This window comes from Cinclus cinclus, chromosome 23 (assembly GCF_963662255.1).
Source record: "Cinclus cinclus chromosome 23, bCinCin1.1, whole genome shotgun sequence".
Classification (NCBI taxonomy): domain Eukaryota; kingdom Metazoa; phylum Chordata; class Aves; order Passeriformes; family Cinclidae; genus Cinclus; species Cinclus cinclus.
Window position 1 is genome coordinate 5,142,039 of NC_085068.1, and position 21,362 is coordinate 5,163,400.

At 46.6% G+C, this 21,362-nt stretch overlaps 1 protein-coding gene across 1 annotated transcript; it reads left to right on the forward strand.

The window, feature by feature from the left end:
* The first annotated feature begins 338 nt into the window (after positions 1-338).
* Positions 339-20,653, forward strand: DNAJC11 (DnaJ heat shock protein family (Hsp40) member C11). Its single transcript, XM_062507495.1, has 16 exons — positions 339-543; positions 3,938-4,067; positions 6,097-6,170; positions 7,366-7,467; positions 11,552-11,680; positions 12,238-12,360; positions 13,102-13,175; positions 14,132-14,321; positions 14,661-14,746; positions 15,191-15,307; positions 16,260-16,415; positions 16,567-16,636; positions 16,760-16,817; positions 17,435-17,577; positions 17,999-18,128; positions 18,766-20,653. Exons 1-16 carry the CDS (start codon positions 472-474, stop codon positions 18,789-18,791), a joined length of 1,680 nt encoding a protein of 559 aa, XP_062363479.1. The 5' UTR covers positions 339-471; the 3' UTR covers positions 18,792-20,653.
* The last annotated feature ends 709 nt before the right edge of the window (positions 20,654-21,362 follow it).

Consider the following 21,362-nt stretch of genomic DNA (forward strand, 5'->3'; position numbering starts at 1 on the left):
CGGGCACCGGCGGTCGCCCTCCCTCCCGCTGTCCCCCGGGAGCGGGGCGGACGGAGGCCCTGAGCACCCACGGCACTGCCACAGCCGGCGCTGGGGCACGGAGGAGCATGGAGCGAAATAGAGCGCCAGCAAAGAAGCGTCAGAACGATGGGGCGAAGAACGAGGGTTACGTGGCCGGAGCGGAGCGCGGCGGAACACGTCGCTGCCGGTCCGCGCTCGCTCCCTCCCTCGCTCTCTCCCTCAGTCCCTCACGCCCTCACTCACCCCTCGCCTCCTCCTCCTCCTCCTCCGCCGCCGCCGCCGCCGCCGCCTCCCGGCTCGCGCGCCGCGCACACGCACGCGCACACGCCGGGGCCGCGCGAGCGCGGGGAGGAGGGAGGGGGGGAGGGGCCGCGCGCGTGCGCGGGCGGTCGGACCGCCAGGCCGGCGGGGGGCGCCACAGCGCGCGGCGCGGGGTGAGAGGTCGGGACGATGGCGGCGGCCTTGGGCGAGGAGGCGCCGGACAACGAGGACTACTACGGGCTGCTCAACGTGCGCCGCGAGGTGCGGCCGCGGGGCCGCGAGGGGCTGGGGCCGCGCGGCGCGGCGCGGCGCGGGGTGGGGCGGGCCGGGGCGGGGTGAGGTGAGGTGAGACTCTCGTTCCCGCCGCGGCGGGAGCGGCGCCCCTGCGGCTTGTCCTCCGCCCGGGCCGGGCTGCTGCCGCTGCCGGCGGCGGGGCGGGAGAGCTCGAGCGGGGCCGCGGGGCTCCAGGTTGAGTGCGGTGGGTGAGCGCCGGCTGAGGCCGAGAAATGCGTGGTTTGTTCCGAATCGCGGCGGTTTCGGCGCTCCCGGGCGCTCCTGATGCAACTCCGAGCACGCGGGATGCACCCACGTCCCCTCGGTCGCGGGCTCGGCCACGGCTGCGGAGACTTCCCGAACGTTTCCAATGTGGAAGCAGACGGGTTTTTTTTTGTTTGTTTGTGGGTTCTTTTTTTTTTTTTTTTGTTTGGTTTGGGTTTTTTTGTTTGTTTTTTTTTGTGTTTTTTATGTGTTTTGTTTTGTTTTCTTTTCTTTTTTAAAAAACCTTTTTCCCGCCAAAAAAAGGAGGATCGTGAGTCCTTGATTTTACTTCTAAGAATAGATGGATATTAATTGGTGCCGGCTTGTTACACCAGAACAGTTTGGAACTTACTGAGAGACAACTACTTTTTTATAGTAATAATTAGGAAGATCTCAAAAGATCTGAATGTAGGAACTGTGCTGTAGTTCGTTTCAGCAAATGCAACTGCAGTATAGATCTGTTGTGTGTGTGTGTGTATATATATGTGTGTGTGTGTGGGGGGGGGGGGTGTGTATAATTAAGTATAAACAGCCCATGAAGTCCATCAGCCTGGGTGTGGCCTTTTTAGTCGGACAAGGCTCTCACTGAACCACCACTACTGCGTGCAATAGGAGATCCACACTTGGAAGAGATTCAGTCTGATATTTTGGAAGAATTCCCTTTGGGGCTCCTGTCAGTCTCTGAGCTGCAGCGTCAGTCTCCTGTGCCTCATATGTGAGAATCTGCTGCCCTCCTGAAGGAAAAGCGTGTGATGGTCACGCTGCTTGCAGAACTCCCTGATGCTGAGCTCCTTTTAAAAAAATTTTGAGCCTTCCTGTGGTTCAAAGCCGGCAGGGTTATGCTTGTACATTCCTTGGGAGCTTTCGTAATTCCCCTCCAAAACGTCAGCAGCGTGCAGAGGTTAAAGCAGAGAGGTGGGAGCCCTGCAAGGGTTATGACTGCTGGGGGAAGTTTAATGGTTAACTTAGCCAGGCTTCCAGAGCAGGATATTCAGGTTTTGTACAGCAGGGAGCTGTAAACTGAATTAAAGAGGTCTGCAAGGGAGTCATTCCAACAGAGAGGAGCTCGTGCTTTGTTAATTACCCCTTGCTAATTATCTTCAGCAGCACTGTCCTGTAGTGGATGTAGTGAGCAGAATGTCTGGGTGCTGAGCACAGGGTGGTGTGGCAGCTGAGCTTGAAACTGCAGTGACTCCATGAAGGCAGGATCCTGCGAGCAGGAATTGCTCTCTCTGTGCGTGAATCTTTTAGACATGTTAGTCTGCTAAAAATGTGGTGTGGTGGTTGATTTCTTAAATGAGGCACTCTTAATGTTGACAAGAGTTTTCATAATAAAAATGTAACTTACATACAATTGTTTGTGACTACATTTCCTGGCAGTCTAAAAAACTATGTCAGGGTTTCTTTAGTGGTTTTGAAGAGGCTGTTGCTCGTGGAATATTGAGCCAATGACCCAAACTACTCAGTGATGATGAAATGTCCAATCTAACGTTTTATTGAACATGGCATTTATGAAAAATGAACCTGCTCATTTCTATTATATAATCAATAGCACATTTATCATTAATTTGATTTAAAAATGCCATTTTGGGCCTATATGTTCCCCTGTCTTCCCAGTCGAGTTTAAATTTGATATCCGAGAAAGCACAAGGTAGTAAAAAGAAAAAAGCTGGTTGTAGCTGTCCATACTGTCTTGGGACCAGCAAATTTGGCAGCTCCCCTTTTGCCATATAATTTCAAAACATTAATAAGCCACAATACAAACGTGCAGAAGAAAACATTCTGAGCTGTCGCAAATGCAGCGTCCTGGCATTGTGACACAAAGGAGTGCATTTCTGTGATGGAAATCCTCCTTGCTACAAGTGGTAAAAAATATGTTACTTTAAGAAATTACCTTTTAGGAACTTTATTTCCCCAGTAAAAGCTAGGTACCTGTGACAGCTTTGCTTCTTGGAGGGTGTTAACAGTAAATGGAATTTGTGTCTGTAAATCCACTTCTGTCTGAGTGTCTCCCTCACTGACTGCACTGGGTCTTGACTGTGGCAGCCCCTGGGGGCAGCCTGGATCATCAGGTTTTGGTTATTTTACTCAGGGCATTCCTCCAGGAATGGCTCCCTGTGCCCAGGAACTGGTTATCACCTGGACAGTTTGGGAGCTGGATGGTTGGGCTCTTTCAAGCTCTGCCTGGGGGAAGTTCTGGTTGATTTTAGCATCTGCACTTCTAAAAAGTAGGTGTTAAGCAATCTCCAAGGAGTAGGCAGAAGCTGTAATACAAGGGATGTAGCAGGGTGAGGTGAGAAAGGGGAGATTCTGGGACTCTCTAGAGTCCAAAAATAACATTGCTGGGAGATGATAATGGAAGGAGCAGGGGTTTTTCTCTATTGATTCTGAGAGAGCCGTCCATATCCTTGGAACGAGGCCAGGTGCCATCTGAAGTCCCAGAGTGGTTGTGGTAAAGGACAAGGCAGGTTCGTTCTTGATGCATTTGGTGTTCTCATGGTTGTCTGTGTTTGGCTTTGTAGATGGATGATGCACCTTCCTCCTTTGCAGCACAACACAGACCCTGCTGGAGAGCAGAATTGGGTACTGGGGAGCACAAGGCGGGTGCTGGGATGAGTGTAGAGCCGTTGGTTTACATTTCTTACCTCTAGAGCTGTGGAAAGTCATTGCTTTTGGATAGTTAAAGTGTTCCTTTGAGAGTTGAGATTGAAATATAAGTAGACTTCGTTGTACATCTCTGGATGTATGTATTTTTATCTGAGGTGACTTTGCTTTTTCTTGCTCTTCTGATTTGGAGGGGATAGTAGTTGCTTAATACAACTGAAGTCTGAGTATGGATTGCTTGGGTGGTGGAGTTTTTACATAATTTTTTTATACCTGACTATACACTGATGAGCTGTTGAGGTCCCTTGTTGCACTACAGATAACGTAGACAATCCTGGTGTGATAATTGAATATTTTCTTAACTTATGTAATGAAGCAATGATCCATTATTATTTTTTGTCCAAAGTAGCGCAGTGTAACAGCTGACAGACTTCCCTTTCAGGGCTGATCTTGAGATTGGCCTTTTGGAAGTGGCGTTGGCCGTCCTTGAGATCATTTTCCGTGGTTTCCGCAGGCGTCCCAGGAGGAGCTGAAGGCCGCGTACCGCCGGCTGTGCATGCTGTACCACCCCGACAAGCACCGCGACCCCGAGCTCAAAACCCAGGCTGAGCGGCTCTTCAACCTTGTCCACCAAGCGTACGAAGGTCAGCGGGAGGTTGAGCTTTGCAGGGGGTTTCTGGGAGAGCTGTGCCTTCGTGCTTCTTGAAGCACTTTATTACTACAAAGTAATAATTAAATTTGCTGATACTTACCAATGCTGTTTCCTGCTTCTGTACCGTAAGTCAGAGGAGAAATACCATATGAATGCTGTAGGGAATGAGATGTCTGCTTTACCTGCTGCATGTTGCAAATGATCTTCTCATCACTCTCCTTACTTGTGAAGACCTCTTCCATAGGAGAATAAGACTGAAAAACCTCAAACAGAGAGACAATTTCATTTTGTACTGATGAACTGCTGTATCTCTGGGTTCTGTTCCCTGTCACTAGGCTGTGGTCTCCATTTCCAACAAGTTCTTCTATATGCTCCGACTGAGAGGAGGACAACTGATTCATAGCAGTTACTGTTTATTCTTGTGCCAAAGCCCTATTCAAATACTCTGAATTTAACTTAAGTTTACTTAAATCCCAGTGTGCAAGTTGCACCTGGAGTGCAGGTGGATTAGAAGCTGGTAGGAGTCATCCATGTTACAAACCTGGTGCACCCAGTCCTGTAACCTAAAGAGAAACTAAACCAAAATGCTGAATAAATATCCTGCCATTCAGCCTCAAATATGATTGAATCTTTTTTGCACCCCTGTTTTTGACTGATAAGGATTTGTTCCTTCCAGTTGGACTTGAGCATGTGTGGAGCATGTCCCTAGGTAGGTGTTAGGACATGTGGAAGCTTTTGCTGGGAGAGCAGAAAATGTCTGACCTTGATGATGTGCAGACAAAAACTCATAATGCTTCAGTAATTTCACTTCAATATGATGAGTGGCCTTACATTAGAGGCAGCAGCTTCCCTTTGAATTTTCTGGCTGCTCTTGGCTCTGCCTTGCAATGAACATGGAAATTGGTGCTCATTTAGTACCAAATGTGAGTGTAGTATGTTACAAGCAAGAATTTCAACATCTTGGAAATGAACCACTCCACCTCCTGCTTATTTTCTCTTTCTCCTCTTCCATCTCATAGTATCACACAACAAAAGATTCATTTTATCAGAATTCATAAAAAGCAGTGTCTGCCTGTGACATTTAGCAAGTCCAATAATATCCCACTAGTTCAGACCAAAACTCAATTACCAGTATAAGCCTCTTTTTGCCTTACTTTACTCCCCCAGCTCCCTGGGGACACATCAGTTTTCCCACAGCCTCGAGAAATACATGATAATGATAAAGCTGGTCTTGGAACCCTGGAGGAAGAAAAAGTGGTGATTTTTTGATTTATTTTTTTTCTTACAGAAAGGTGTGTTATAGGAGTTTATGCATTTGAATATGCCTTACCCTTTAGAGACTCTCCCTAATTCTGCACCCAGTCTTTTTCTAAAGTAACTGTTCTGCAGTCTCCTGTTGTATTTTGTGTTGTCCATTGTGTTGGGTGACATTTGGGATGTTAAGATTCTACACAAACCTTTGCCAGTTACCCCTTATTGATGTTTGGTAAGGTGTGAACTGCCTCATGGAAATTGCTTTGTTGGTGCTTAGCATGTACCATGTGTGGGGACTAGGTGGGAAAGGGTCAGTGGACATGGATGGTGAGGAAGAACAGAGGAAGACCACAGAGCTTTGAAAGCCAGACACAGTTGGGTGCCAATCCCAGGAAGGGCCCAGGGACTGCTCTGGCCAAATTGTTCACAGTCATGTTTGTTAGAGGGCTTGTGTCACCTTCAAAGAAAGCAGTGTTAGACTCCCCATCCCCCTCCCTGCACATTCACTTAGGCTGCATGTCTCTTGTGTTCTTTCCACTTTCTTGCTTTAGAAAAAGAAGAAGAAAAAAAAAAAGGATTTTTTTGGGGAAAAGTCAGTATGTCTTAATAAAGCACATGGAAGCATCAAAGGGGTTCATGTGCAGCTGTAGAAGAAGATGTTTCCAGGATCTGTGCTTGAATTCCAAATACTATGAGTGTTTTGGTCTGAAATCTGAGGAGAAGACCCAAAACTGAGTTCTCTCCTCTCTTTTGGTTTCAATTTACAGTGCTTAGTGATCCACAGACCAGAGCCATCTATGACATATATGGGAGGAGAGGACTGGAGATGGAAGGCTGGGAGGTGAGAGAAATTGAGCATGTTATGGCCAGTGGCCTTGACTAAGCCCACCTTTATCTGCCATTGTTCTATCAGCTGCACTGACACCTGTCTGGTAATAAATGCCTGTTGGTTCGAAGGCATCCTTAGTTATTTCTGTCTCTCTTTGTCCCTGCTGGAACACCATGATGGATTTTCAGAGAACCCTTTGGTTTTGCACTTGACAAGAGAACAATAAACCTGACATTCAGGGTTCCCTGGAAGGATATTACCATGCCAGGCAACATCTTTATCTGAGACAAATGTGTCATTATTGTCCAACTAGTCCCATCTTTTTCATCTGAAACTTGTTATTTTCAGCACTGACTAGCTTCTGAGTTTGAAATTACTTTTTCTTCCTGGGTTTTTTAGGGTGGGGTGCGTTGGGGTTTTTTGGGGTTTTGGTTTGGTTTAGTTTTAGTTAGGTTTTATGGGCTTTGAAACAGAACTTGTCCATTCATGTCTGTCCAGCTCTTGAGTCCCTTGCTGGCCTCTGCCAGCCCGAGTTGATTGCACTATGCTGCTTGAAGCAGAATCCTGTGGTATTGGGTCAGATCAGCACCAAGGTCAAACTTGGAGTCAGTTGCTAGAAATGTGGAGCAGATCCAGCATGTAACAGATGTTTTTGAACTGCTTTTGGCAGACTTCATCTTATTTTGAAAAGCCAAATCCAATACTCTTTCTATCCATTCCAAAACTGGGCCTGTGTAAAACCCTTATTCTCTGAGTCATGTCAGGTAAGCAGCTGTGAACCAGCATAGCCTAAAATCACACAACTCTCATGGAATCAATTTACCTCAGTCCACAGATTTTCAGTTATTTTCAGTTTTTTTGTCCACACCTGGTAGAACAGTTAATGGATTACTGAGGGTAACAACTGCACTGCAGTGTCTTGTAGTTTTGGTTGGAAAGCTCTTTGCTCTGGTTTTATCAAATGAATGGAAATAATAAAACCATTCTCCTTTCTCTCAAGGCATGGGGTTTTCCCTCATACCCACCCTTTGGTCTGGCCTGGGTGCTTCATTCCAAACTCTGACTATTGAAATTGGTGCAGGGTGGCTGTCAGCAGCCAGGGCAGTGTGTTAGTGCATACTGCATTCAAGGGCCTCTGTCCCCCCCAGCATTGCAATGCCCTGAGCAGCCTCTGTTAATTGTTTGGTTTTCATTTCTTTTTGAGCAGGTTGTGGAACGAAAGAGAACTGCAGCTGAAATCAGGGAAGAATTTGAGCGTTTGCAGAGAGAGAGGGAAGAGAGAAGACTGCAGCAACGAACTAATCCAAAGGTAAGCGAAGACTTAATCCTGGTCTCAGGAGTGGGTCTGTTATTATCACCAATGTGCAGGGTGTGCTGAACCTAGGTGAGGGCCTGTAGGAAAGAGCCCCTCAGGTGTATACACATGCTGCATGACTTTCTGTCTTGCATATGCAGTTTCTCTGCATAATGTAGGGCAAACAGCTCATTCCATCAATGATCCCCTACTGAATGTTCTTCTTTTCTTGGAGAAACATGTTGGGACAAAATACCTTTTTCAGCAATTTTCAGAAAATAGACTTAACACTGAAATATTTATGATTTCTTCCGAGTTTTCTAAACAAAATATAACTCGCTGCAGTTACGTGACAGGTTTTCTCTTTGGCACTGCTGCAGTGTCACAACAATGCAGGGGCCTATTCAAATGCAGCTTGAAACCAGCAACAAATCTGAGGTAGCCCTAAGCCAGCTGGGCAGCACCACAGTGAGGAAAGTCAACCTGAAGAGGGTTGGGGGTCTGCCAGTGTCTCATTTACTGCCTGTCTTTGGAAAGCATGATCGTGCCTTCATGATGAGAATCATCCCAGATGCTGTTCCCATCTCAGTCTGTTTGAGCAGCAGACTCTGACCCCAGGTGACTCACCTTGCAGCTAACCATGGCTGGTCAGAGGTGCTCAGGAATACCATTGGGATGGCAGGGAGAGATTGGCATGGTGATTGTCCAGAGTATCTGTAGCTCAGACTCGCAGTGTCTTTGCTGGCTCTTGGCTTGATGAGTGTCTGAGGCAAACCTGGGGTTTGTCAGGATGGTCCCTGACTGAAGTTTCAAAGCTTGTTGAATCACAAAAATCTTGGTTCTTATTCAGTGACTAACATTATCCAAGAGCTGCATCTACTATTAACTAAATGAATTCATATGTTAGCATAAAATCACAGTGACTTCTGAGTGGAGAGATATGGGAATGCAGTGGTGCTTAGGACTGGAAAATCCTAAGGAAAACATCCATCTAAGCAGAGGTGTAATATTTTGAGACATTCACCTTGGCACAACCTTTGGATCTGCACTGCTCTTAGCAAAGCAGTTGGGCTGTACAGATCCCCAGGCTGTGGGTACCGCATAGACACTTAGAACTGGTTTGTACTGGAAGGGTAAACTAGCATAAAGTGTTGTGTGAGTATCTGTTGACAGCTTTATTCCAGGCAGGAGGGGATTTCTGGGTGCCACAAGCCAGGCAGGGCAAACTATCCCTGCTGGAGGTGTGGGTGAGTGGGGTCAGAGAGATGTTTTCAGACAGGAGCACGGTTATCTCCCACTCTGCTGCTCCCTGCTTCAGGACTGTGACATTTTCCCTGGGCGCCTCGCCGTGGCTGCAAGCTGCACTGTGAGCCTCAGCCTGTGTCCTGGGATAAAATTAGCCATCTGGGTGTTTACAGCAATTGCCGGCTGGCAGCCGATGGAAATGCTTCTCCAGGCAGTGTTCCCGTGGAATTGGGGAGCGCAGCTGTGATCATTTCATACACGAGCACAAGTTATTTTAAAATTTCCAACATTTTGTCGGTTCTGTAAAACACTTCCACAAAAATAAAGCATTTTAACCAGAAATGTTGAGCAATAACCAGATGTAGGCAATTTGGAGGGTTGAAATTGAGTCCCCTATTTGCTTTTAGAGCTTTGTTTTTGCTTTCAAAGATGTGCAGAAGGGTTGAAAAGTTCATTATTAGGTTTAAGAAGTACCACTTCCTCTTAGGAGGAATTAAATCCTATTATTTTCCTGGTGTGGAAGGTCAATATGCCAGTCTCCTCAAGGCAAAGCCTGGTACAACTTCCAAGTATCACCTTCCTGAAGGTAAATCCCTAAAAAAAAAAAGTAAGGAGGAAGTATATTTTCCTCTGGCACATCTACGAATTCCATCAGTGAAGTTTGTTTCATATTCACAGGCTGGCAAATGAAGGTGATTTTAAAAGCTAATCCCAGCTCCGATGGTTCTGTAGTGCCACTCCTGCTTCCTGTCCTGCTGAGCTGCTGCTCTGTGCAGTGCAGTGCAGGCACCACTGACTTCTGAGCGGGCATTACAGCTCTCTCCTACTGCTCTTCCTTTGGGGAGGGCGCCTCAATTCTCATGGTCAGAGCAGGTGGTTGATGGGAGCTGGGAGCAGCAGCAGTCCCCTCCATTATCCGGAGGTATAGGGGTACTCTTGTTGTCTGGGAATATTTTTAACTTTACCATCTGCTGCTGTTCCTGTGCTTGTGCCTGAACCAGTTTCCTTGCCAGGATCCACAGACCTCCAAGGGTGACTTCACCTGCTTGGCAGGAGGTGGAAGGTCTGACCAGGGTGCACTTCCTACCTCGGAAAGGCAGAAGAGTAGGAGCTCTGCTGGGAAGCAGGGAGGGAACAGGGAGATGCTCCTTTTCTCCGAACGGATCTTGTGGATTTTCATGTAGGGGTTCAGGTCCTCCTTTTTCCTATGAGAGGGATATTTGCTGTACAGTTCATACGTGGGAAAAAGGAAATCCTAAATATTTTGAGTGTGTTTTAGAGAAAGGAGGTGCAATTAGTTTCAGGAATATGTGTGGATCTTGGTGCATCTTTCCAAAGTGTGCAGCATTGGGGCACCAGTAAGCCAAATACAGCAAGGTGGTCTCCAAATGGGTGTTTGGTAGCACAGAACTGTACCCTTACAGGGTGGTTAGAGGTTTTCTATTGCTTCTCTCTTTTGGCCTTGTTTCAAGGAACAGCAGGGCATAGGAGAGGGCTGAAACTGGAGAAGCTGTAGGGTCTGGAGTTGCTTGAAGGTGACTTTGCAGATGGTTCCTGAAAGTGCAGAAAGGGCAGGAGCTGGTTGTTGGTGCCACCAGCACACAGAACAGTGAGTGTAATTGCTCTGAAATTCACCAGCTGCCAAGGGTGGTTAGTAAACAGCTGGGGCACAGCCCCTGCTCCAGGGTTCTACTGGAAATAACACCTTTCAGTTTGAAAATATTTATCCAATTTTTGCTTCGTAAGTAATCAGAAAATAAACACTGAGAAGAGGCTGGGGATCTCCATAGCAAATAGATAGCCTGGGAGCCCAGGCAGAGAAAAGGTTCAAGTCCTGTCAGACTCTGCAATTCTTCCTTTATTTACAGTCCAGCATTTGATTAGAGTGGAGCGATCAAGGAAAAATGCTCCCTCAGACTGAAATAAGGATTTATTCCAGCCATGCTTGGCCTTAGTGTGGGTGGGGGTTTGTAGCTACCCAGCTATTGAGTTTCCATATACAAACTGCTCAGAGTTCAGTCGGTGCTTGTACACAGAGGGGGGTTTTTATTGCAATCTGTACGTTTTATAAGATCTGGGATGCTGTCAGATGGGTCCATAGGGAAGGTTTCCAAAGTCTCTTGAAGTTATATGACCCAGACAAGTACCTAATTGTGCTCTTCAAAGAAACACACTCCTGCAGTTAGTCTGGGGGAGCACAGCAGCAGGTAGCCAGACTATTGTTCACTGGCCTAGTTTTTTGCAGGAATAAGTTTTTCTATGGTCTGAGAAAGGAAGTATTTAGCACTTTCTAAAAGTATGCCTTCCTTCTGATCACAAAATATAAATTAGAAAAAGAAATCAAAATATTTTACTAACAAGGTCAATTGCAAGTGAATGATACTGTTCAGTACTAAGTCACTTTAGGTAACTCGTAAGAAGAAGCCTGTAGAGGTTTTCTGACCAAGTTCCATTGAAGAAAATCAATTTCTAGTTTATTATATCAGCTTTTAAATTCTGACAGAACACAGTCAATTGTGGGGAAAGAAGAAACCTGCTGTGTAAAGGTGTTCTACCTGCTTCTGTAATGTGTCACAATAGAAAAATGACCTCCCGGAATTGCAAGTTGAGTTTGTGCTGAAAAACTGCCTTTTCTCCAGTCTGTTTGATGATTTATATTGCTGTTTTGAAATATTGTAATCGTTCACTTCTGTCTTATGCATTAGGAAACACATTTTAAAGTGGTAAAAGTAATTGCAGAATAATGGAAAACTGCACAAAAATGTAATCATATACAGGGACGGTTCAACCACTTGTTCTGTGTACACCAGATGTTGGCTAATGCTAAATGCCTGTTCCACTTGTCATCCCTCAGGGAACAATTAGTGTGGGAATAGATGCCACTGACCTGTTTGATCGCTATGATGAAGAATATGAAGATGTGCCTGGGAGCAGCTTTCCCCAGATTGAGATAAACAAAATGCACATATCCCAATCCATTGAGGTAAGGAAGGTGAACGCTGCCATGCGAGCAGGGCATGGATGAATGAAGCACCTCAGAACACGCTGCTCCAGGGTTCTCCACGGGATTTGGGGGTACACAGGGGCCAGCACAGGTGGGAAGAGGGTGCTTGGGGCCAGCAGAATGGGTGGGTTGGCTCTGTAGCCTTTGGGAAGCTGCTCTGTGGGCTGCAGTGGTCCAGTGGAGATGATCAGTGCCCATTTCTCACTGAACAGGGTGTGTTCAGTGGTTAAAAGCAAATGGCACCTAGGCTTGAGGATGAGGAAAAGGATGGGAAACATTTCCTCTTTCAGACAGTTGTAGAAATTTAGTCTGCTAGAGAGATGAGAATGGTTTACAGCTCAAGGTCAGGACTTTAAGGTGGTACATTACAGGTGTCACAAGTGTCTGGTACTGTAAGAATTATCTGACTTTTTGCCATGCTTGATGTTTGACTGCAAAATCATTTACACTCTGGTGGTGATTATGTCCTTGCAGAACATGCATTAAATGTGTGAACTGGGATCAGAGTTACTGGAAACAATGTATTCCTTTTTCAGGCACCCCTGACTTCCACAGATACAGCAATACTGTCTGGTAACCTTTCCACCCAGAATGGGAATGGAGGGGGTTCAATTAATCTTGCACTGAGACGAGTGACATCTGCCAAAGGATGGGGAGAGGTAAGAGTACACCTCTTATGCAGTTTTGTATTCAATCTATTACCTGGTGTTCTATTTTGGGGGGAACTTTAGCTGTGGTTCATCTCTCATTTTCTATGTTCTGCAAAATGTAGAGAAAGGAATTCTTAAAGGAATTTGAGACAAAGGGAAGACCAAACCTTGTTTTTTCCTTATTTTTCTCCCCTCTCCATTTGGCCATGCAATTTGGACTTCACTTGTGCAGACAGAATTGTTACCTGATGTCTCTAGTCTTTCTGATTGCTCTGTCTGAAGGCACAGTGCTGTGAGCAGGCCTATTAGGGCAGCACGATAGGTGGCCTTTGCTTTCAAAATTGCTTTGTTTGCACTGGAAGAAGTTAAGGGGGAAATAATTTGACCCCCAACCCCCCCCCAGCAGTTGTGCTCTGAGCAGCTGGAAGGTCCCGTGCTACACCACCTGCAAGCTGGGCTGTGTTTGAGGTGCTCATGGCATCCCTACTATAGCTGGCACCTGCCTGCACCTTCCTTCTTGCACATGAGCTCCTGCTAGCCTGCTTCCTCAGCTTGGGAGAATTCTTGTTTGAGATGCACAGACTGGAGCCTTATGCAAAGCTGCAGAAAAGGGAGGATGCTGAAAGAGGTGGTAAATGTTACTCAGATGTGTAAAATAGCTGTGATGAAAATGATGCTCATGACATAGTTTGTCAGTTTTGTAAAGGATATTATTTTGTTCTAACACACTGGCACTGTGAATTCCCACAGTTGGAGTTTGGAGCTGGAGACCTTCATGGACCTCTCTTTGGGCTGAAGATATTTCGTAATCTTACACCAAGATGGTAAATATTAGAAAAATAGCCTGGTGGTTAATATTCCACAATAAGGAACTAAATTACTTTAATTGTCTTCCACATTAATTTTGGATTTGTTTTCTGTCTACAGAATAAGGTATTTTTGCTTTAGCCTTAAGGTCATATTTGTATTGTCAAAATTCCTGCATTCTTTACAGGTGTTGGTGCCCTCCCTTTTCATATTTCCAGTTTAAGGAAGGTCTGTGTTCCACATTCTTAGATTTGTACTTGATCTTGTCATGATTCATCATATTTGAGGCAGGATCTCCAATCAGAGCAACAGAAGTTTGCTCTGGGAACAGAACAAAAAACGGGGAACACTTCTGAGGCTTCCGTGTGTGAGAGGGAGTTTCTGACAGCAAAACAGGAGATGATGTATCATATTTTAGGGAAATAATGCCAAATTTGCCACTAGTGTCATGTCTGTTCACAAATGAATAGAGGTCTCAGGTTTCAAAGGAGAATACAAGGTAAGGCCTCTGATTGGAGCTACATGTCAGCATCATAGGATCTCGTGTAGGTTCCCTCTGCTTATATTTTTTAATTCAGTGAATCAGCCACTGTTCAGAGCTTTTCAGGATTCTTGTTTGCCAGAGAGTGCTTTAACGCTGGTTTTTAGAGCTGATGCTCAAGGATTATTTATTAGTAGGGCTGCTCTGTGCCAGCAGAGCAGCAGAGACCAGAATGTTATCTGCACAGGGCAAGAAGGGGAAGGCTGGGTGCCTGAGCAGCATCATGCACAGACAATAAACCAGGGCACAGCCTTCTCTCCTGGGTGCTGCTGTGCTCAGGGCAGTCTGAGTTAGTTTTTACTTTTCCCTGAAAGTCTGGAGCATCATGCTTTTTGCAGGATGGTCTCATTAAAGTTCCTGGGCAAGAAGGACTCTGAGGCCACCTGGGAGCCTGTTTTTCTTTCACTGACGAGTTTTTCCTCATTTCTCTAGTTTCATCACCACAAACTGTGCCCTGCAGTTCTCATCCCGCGGGGTCCGCCCTGGCCTCACTACGGTCCTGGCCCGCAACCTGGACAAGAATACCATGGGCTACTTGCAGTGGAGGTGGGGCATCCAGTCAGCCATGAACACCAGTATTGTCCGGGACACCAAAACCAGCCACTTCACTGTGGCAATGCAGGTGAGAGCCACAGGTGGGACAGTGATCCTGCCTGGTGGGAGAGAGCAGCTTCAGCTTCCTGTCCCAGCAATATTTTCCTTGGGATTAAAGGTTAAGGAAGCAGTTGGTGTATCTCATGTTGGACCTAATATAGGTAACCAGCTGTTTGGCAGAGCACAACTTTTAGCATTGTCATAGGTGATGTGGGTCAGCTTAGACTAAGGTCAGGACAACACAGGCAGTAGAGGTTATAAGTGGCAAGCACTGCTCTGTGTTCTGTGCTTCAAGTTTGAGAAAGGAAATTGGGGGGCATCAGTGGTCAAGGGTAAGTTTTGATACATTTGTGCCTTTGTGTTTCAGCTGGGAATCCCCCATTCTTTCATGATGGTCAGTTATCAGCATAAGTTTCAGGATGAGGATCAAACACGAGTGAAAGGTTCTCTCAAGTAAGTGCTCTAGAGGGAATTCACATTGCTCACAGCCCGAGGACTCTGTCCTCTCCTGCTGCTGTAGGCCTCCAGGTTCTGCAAAAAACAAATGTTTCTGTGGCCTCTGGGAGCCTGCTTTTTTCTCTTTAAATCTGGTAAAGGCTGAAGTGAATGTATTGGAGGCTTGGCTTTGTGTGCCTCTGCAGTTAAGTGGAACTTACAATACTTGTGTATGATATCTCTGTATCATCCCCAGTAAGAAAGCCAAAAGTTCTTGTTTACTACTTAGCAAGCTGGAAAGTCTAATCTCACCTTGGAGATACACTGTGAATCTTCCAGAGGCCAACATCTTCAGCAAACAGATGCATTTCCATGCTTTACTTGTTTGGGAGTTACAGGATTCAGTAAAGAGAAATTCAAGTGTCTTCTCTGTCTTAACCGTTCTTGATTCTGTCATTCTAGGGCAGGTTTCTTTGGGACCATAGTGGAGTATGGAGCAGAGAGGAAGATTTCCCGACACAGTGTTTTAGGAGCCACTGTCAGCGTTGGTGTTCCTCAAGGAGTGTCCTTGAAAATCAAGTCAGTTCAAGATCTTAACTCTTAATTGCAGAGGCTGACCATAACTTCCATGATTCTATTTCCAGTATTCAGGTGGGAAGGTCCCAGTCCCAGGTCAGTACAGGTGTATTGATACATCACTGGGACAGGGTGCAGCTGCCCTCAACTCTAACACAAGCTCTAAGCCCATCATAAGCAGTGGGTGCCTTCCACTGGTGTGACTCACAGCCTGAGCCACCTGTGTGTGTGTATGTGTGCATCAGAATATTCTGAAATACAGCTTAAAGTGAGATTTGGAGCACTCTGGTAAGTGAATGGAAGATTTCTGAAAATATTAGTAGAGATGGATTCCATGTGTATACAAGTGAATGCTTGAATTGGGGAATTACCATGACCTAATGCAGGTGATTGGACCAAAAAATAACAAGGTGCAGTTCACAGAGGGACAGAGCTCGTTAAGCGTCCCTGTGCTGTGGTGTACTTTAACTGGGGCCAGCTACAGGTGGGGTGTGAAACTGCTGAAGGGCATGAAGAATTCAGGTCCAAGGAAACTCATGTTTTCTAGAATAAATATTGTTACAGACATAAGAAAAATATTCTGCCTGCCCTGAAGGCCCATGCCAGTGTTATGAACACAGGCTTTCTCTAGAAGCATTTTCTCTTCTTTCATGAGAATGTTCGTCCTTTTTTCTGTTGAAATTAATGATCAAGCAAATTCTCCTAAGATTAAAAAAAGAACCTTAGAATATCTAGTCAGGTACTATCACAAGCTGCTACTTCAAAGTCTGGCTCTGGCTGGTGTCAGCTGCCTTTCCTGCTGTTGGCTTGTTCATTTTTATCAGGCTTTCACCTTTTTGAGCTCCTCATTCATCTCCCCTTGGTTCATCGGCAGGCACTGCTGCTAAGTGTGCTTCATCAAGCACATCCAGCTCTGCTTTTCCTCATACCATCCCTCTGCTCTTCTTTGTTGCAGGCTGAATAGGGCCAGCCAGACCTACTTCTTCCCTGTCCATCTAACAGATCAGCTTCTTCCCAGCGCCGTGTTCTATGCCACTGTGGGACCTCTTGTTATCTACTTTGCCATGCACAGGCTGGTCATCAAACCCTACCTCAGGGCACAGAAGGAGAGGTGAGCTTGCACATTCCTGAGGAAGTCGTACTCAGGCTCATTTGTGTGAGGTTGTGGGTCGCTTGTAATTGGGCGGGTAATCAGACCCTGCCAGTTTCTGCCTGAATCCCAGCCATGTATTCCTGATGAGATGTTGCCTTCCTTCTGCCAGAGAGCTGGAGAAGCAGCGGGAGAGCACAGCCAGTGACATCCTACAGAAGAAGCAGGAGGCTGAAGCTGCAGTGAGTCTTTCTTGTAACTTGGTCCCCTGAGTGAAAGGAAACTCTTTTCACTCTGGACCATTCTCCTTTGGCCTCAGCGTCTGACCCTGTGTGATTTCTGCTCTGCCACTTGTGTTGTGACAGGTCCGGTTAATGCAGGAGTCAGTCCGAAGAATAATTGAAGCAGAGGAAGCCAGAATGGGTAAAGATTATGATACCATTTACTTGTTCTATAAATTTGGAGAGAAGAAGGAGCAATGCAAAGGTGTTGTTTCTTTATTCCCACTCCCAGTGAAGTGCAGCGTAGTTGCTGCTGTGCACATAGTGGGGGAGCCCTATTATGACTCAGCTCCAGGTACCTGAGCTTAGGAGGGATCACAGAGTATTATCTTGGGATGTGATGTGAAGTGGACCAATAGACTGAAGACAACAGTCTGGATTCATTTCTCCCTCAGAGAGAGGGGTGTGTATAAATAGGTGCAAAAGTTGTAGTCTGAAGTTCAGCTTTCACTGATTTTTTTCCTTACATGGTTTGCTCCTGGATCATAGTGGCAATCTGATCTCTGATGGTTACTAGCAATTTTCCACAGAATGTTCCAAAGTGAACTGAAATCTACTTGGTATGTCATATCAGTGTGGCACCAAGGTCCTGTCACTCCATTCTAACAAACACCCACGTAAAAATGTTATTTTTTGGGAAGCATGGGTCCAGGCCAGGAGAATTAAATCTCACTGAAAGCAAGAGAAAATGCCAGCCTGGGATGGTCTTTTTGTCAGTGGAAACCTTCCATCACAGTTGTGATTTCCTGGGAAATACAGGTCTGATTGTAGTGAACGCCTGGTATGGGAAGTTTGTTAATGACAACAGCAGGAAGAATGAGAAGGTGAAGGTTATAGACGTGACTGTGCCTCTGCAGTGCTTGGTGAAGGATTCTAAACTCATCCTTACAGAGGCCTCCAAGGTACGTAGCTGTTCTGTCAAAGCCCAGATTCAGGGACTCGAATGTGTGGCCCAGAATTGCATTTGAACCATGTGGTGTCCTGCCAGGGCATCTCTCCAGTGGCTCTGGATCAATTTACAGATGCCATTTGCATACCAAGTACTACAAACTTCCAGGAACTTCTGTTTCTTGGGGCTTTTCCAGTGCCAGTGTCTGCATTGTGGGTGTTACAGACCTTGGGGCTGTACATCAGAAACTTCTCAACCCCCTGGTTTACTTTTATGCACTTGTGGAGGTGATTCCCCAGTGTCTCACCTTGCTGGCAGCAAAACTCCTTTTTTTCTTAATGAGATCTTGTCCTGGCACTAATAAATGCTTTTGGCCAGTGGAGATCTGTAAAAGTCCATTCCCTGATGCTCAGTCTGTCCTTCTGTGGTTCAAGGCTGGGCTTCCAGGCTTCTACGATCCGTGTGTGGGTGAGGAGAAGAGTCTGAAAGTGCTTTATCAGTTCCGAGGAGTTCTGCACCAAGTGATGTCAGCTGACAATGAGGCCCTTAGGATACCAAAGCAATGTAAGTAGCACAGACTGCCTAGCATCTTCCTTGGGAAACCAGTAATGGACTTCTTCAGTTCTGTGGTGAAGCACACAGAACTGGGGTTCTGGGGTTTAGAACTGGGGTTACTGGAATGGACTGACTATGACTTGCCTCTAGAGTAAGGCCCAAAAGAACTCAGCAGCAGCAGCAGCTCTGCAGCTGTTTGTACCAGCTAGTCGGGACCTCTAACGGGCTGGAAGCAGAGGCCTCCCACAGATGCCAGTGTCCTTCTGTGCAGTTCACAGTACTGGGTGGCCATTTGGGGACTGAATTTAATGTATGAAGGCCTGAGTCAGTCTTTTTCCTTGTCCCCATCTATCTTACCTGCCAAAATATTTTCCCTGCTGCAATAACTCTGTGAAACTAGTATGTGCTTGTGACAACTTTTACTGGCACCCCTGTGAGTCTGGTGCATTGGCTCAAGGGCACAGATCTTTGTTTGCCCTACACCAGCTCCCTGCCCTGTGTGAGCAGCACATCCAAATGACAGAGCTTCCAGAAGTGCATTGGAGGCGTATTTGAGTTGTGTCTAACTAGCAGCCAGAAACGTCCCTGCCTGTCCTTGTACAGTGGTGGGCTCCAGCATGTGTCCGTTCCTTGTTCTCCCCCACAGCTCACAGGATTGATGCCGATGGCTAATCCGGGGAACACACATCTCTCACAGTACCTGGGTCAACGGAAAGTGCAAAACCTCCCCCGGACGCTGCGAGTTTGAGCAGAGACACTTTTATTTTTACTGTCTGTGTAGCAGGTGGTGTCCTGCCAGTTCTGTTAGGGACAAAAGGACAGACCCTGCTGCTCCAGGCGGCTCCCAGGCAATATCTGAGTTGTGGCTTGGTACCCAATAAAGCAGCGTGACTCTGAGTGCACAGTGCTTTCTGCCAGGGGCTGAGTGGGCCCGTCCGTGCACTCACACCTCTCTCCTGGCACTCAGCAGGGACAAAGACCTGTTGTTCTCACCTCACCTCGTGCTTCCTGGGGTAGGTAACACACCTTCTTCTCGTGAGGGGAATTTCAGTTCTCTTGACACCTCCTGGAGGTCCCCTGTGCAAATACTTTTGGAGAGAGGTCAGTGATTGTTTCAATCTCAAATTTGTGTTTGAAATGCACTCGTTAAGAAAAGTACGTGCTTAAGTATGAATGAATCTGCCTTTTGAAATAACATGGACCTCTTCAGTATCAGTCTGTCCAGCTGCTCATTTCCAACACTGCTCTTCCAGACAAGAACACGGTGTATCCTAGGTTTATTAATTCCTCTGCCACCCATAGCCATGTATTGTCAAGGATTTCCAGAAAAGAGGAAAGTAAGTGAGGGAGAAGGACAGCAATTAATTTCATTTGATTCTGATGCTGCAACTGTCTCTTCACATCTAATTTATTTCTAGCAAAAATAAATGTAGTTCATGAAGTAAATCATACCAAAGTGAGGAGAGAGGCCAAATGGACAAAGAGATGAAAATGTAAACACTTGTCTGCCCTTTCTGAAAAGTAGCCATTACAGTATAGTTCCATTGGCTTTATCTTGCTTAGAAGCCTTGCCAGGGATCTCCAGCAGAAGGGCAGTCCTGGGCTGGTGACACAGCAGCTGGAAACAGCACCTTGTAGAATCTGCTACACACTGGGTACATCAGCACATCTGAGGCTTTTGCAGAGAAACAAGGAATCGGTGTGGCTGTTCTTGGTCATAGTTTTGCTCTGGCTAAGTCCAGACCAGCCTTTATGGATGATGGGTGAGAGCAGAGGGGAAAACACCAATGTCTTGGCAGTACAGAGTTGCTTTGGACAGCTCCTGCCATAACTCCTTTCTTGACATGGACCTGGCCCCTGTTCTGGGCAGCTGTGGTTCTCTTTGCTCAGGTCACTGCAATGAGATGAGATTTCCAAAAGAAACGCTTTTCCCTGTAAAAAACAAGTTCGTATTATGAAGGGGTGTTCATTTGTTTTTATTAAAACCAAAACTTCTCAGTTGTGACCAGTTCCTGGTGCAGGGCTTTATTTCACTCACGGCAAACATTCTGTCGATCTGAAATTAAATGTAAAATGTGCAATAAATTATATTCAGCTGAAAAGCAGCTCCCATTCCCTTTGCATCTGTAGGAAGTTCCTGAGATGAAACCCCTGGAAGGCAAGGGTTGCAGGTTTTGTAAACCTAACAGCACTCCCCATCCCATCCAGCTTATTGACCTCTGCTGGGTGGGACTGCAGAAATCTAAATCTCCAGTTCCTTTTTGTCACTGTGTGAGGTGTATGGTCAGAAGCGAGGAGCCAACCTGTACAGACTGGCACAAGAGCATCCCTGAGAGCCAGACACTCGGGTCAGTCTCCCCAGTCCTCTCCTCCTTTCTTCGTTGTTTTCTGTCAGTGCTAAATTTTGCCAAAACTGTAAGAACAGCCCCACTGCAGAACAACAGCCACCACCACCTTATTCTTGCTGTGAGCAGCTACTATTTTACAGCCACAACTCCCCTGGGACTTCTTTTTATGACTCCCTATAATTCAAAATTACCAACAGAATTAAAAGAAAAGCTCTAAACAAGCAGAGCTGAGCTTCCAGCCTAGCTTCCAGTGCAACCTAATGCCATTTCCAAAAGGTTGAGCCACCTTGAATTTGCCAAGGTGTTCAGGCTGCTGCTCTGATGGCAGCTGGCTGAGCAGCAGTGCCTGTGAGGTTGTGGCACATACAAGGCCTGCAGGGTGGCACCAAGGCTCCAGCAGCTTTTGGGTGGAGTCCTCGGTGCTGCCCGGTGGTGGGGAGGGAGGGAGGGGGCTCTCTTTCAACACAGCTCCCAGAGGGTTCACAGGGGCTTGGTTTGGATCTGGCCATGCCTCCAGTCCTTGCAAGGGAGTGCAGTAATGCTGCAGGGCTGTTTCTAAGGCTGCCGGGACCTGGTGCCAGGACTGTGCACTCCAACAGCATCAGCATCCTGGCCTGAACCCTGTCCCTGAGCTCAGTCATTGCACCCTTCAGCAGGCCCCTGGCACAATCCCTGCACTGTCCTGTCTTCAGTTGCTCTAGGTAGTGCCTGCCTCCCAACCCTCCCACCCTGCCCAGCCACAGGGCTCCAACACCATGTCCCACACTCTAAGCAGAGGCTAGCAAGGAGCAGCTGCTCCCCAGAAAGGTGGGGATACCTGCCAGCTCTTCCTATCCCCACTTGAGTGTATTGTTTCGAGAACAGCACTTCCAGTGTCAAGTCTTCCTGCTGCTTG

Excerpts from the sequence above, each read along its gene's own strand:
- DNAJC11 (XM_062507495.1), top strand. The coding sequence starts at position 472 with ATGGCGGCGGCCTTGGGCGAGGAGGCGCCGGACAACGAGGACTACTAC. Across the intron at positions 4,068-6,096 it reads TGTCCACCAAGCGTACGAAG|TGCTTAGTGATCCACAGACC; the intron begins GTCAGCGGGAGG and ends TTCAATTTACAG. Across the intron at positions 13,176-14,131 it reads CGTAATCTTACACCAAGATG|TTTCATCACCACAAACTGTG; the intron begins GTAAATATTAGA and ends TCATTTCTCTAG.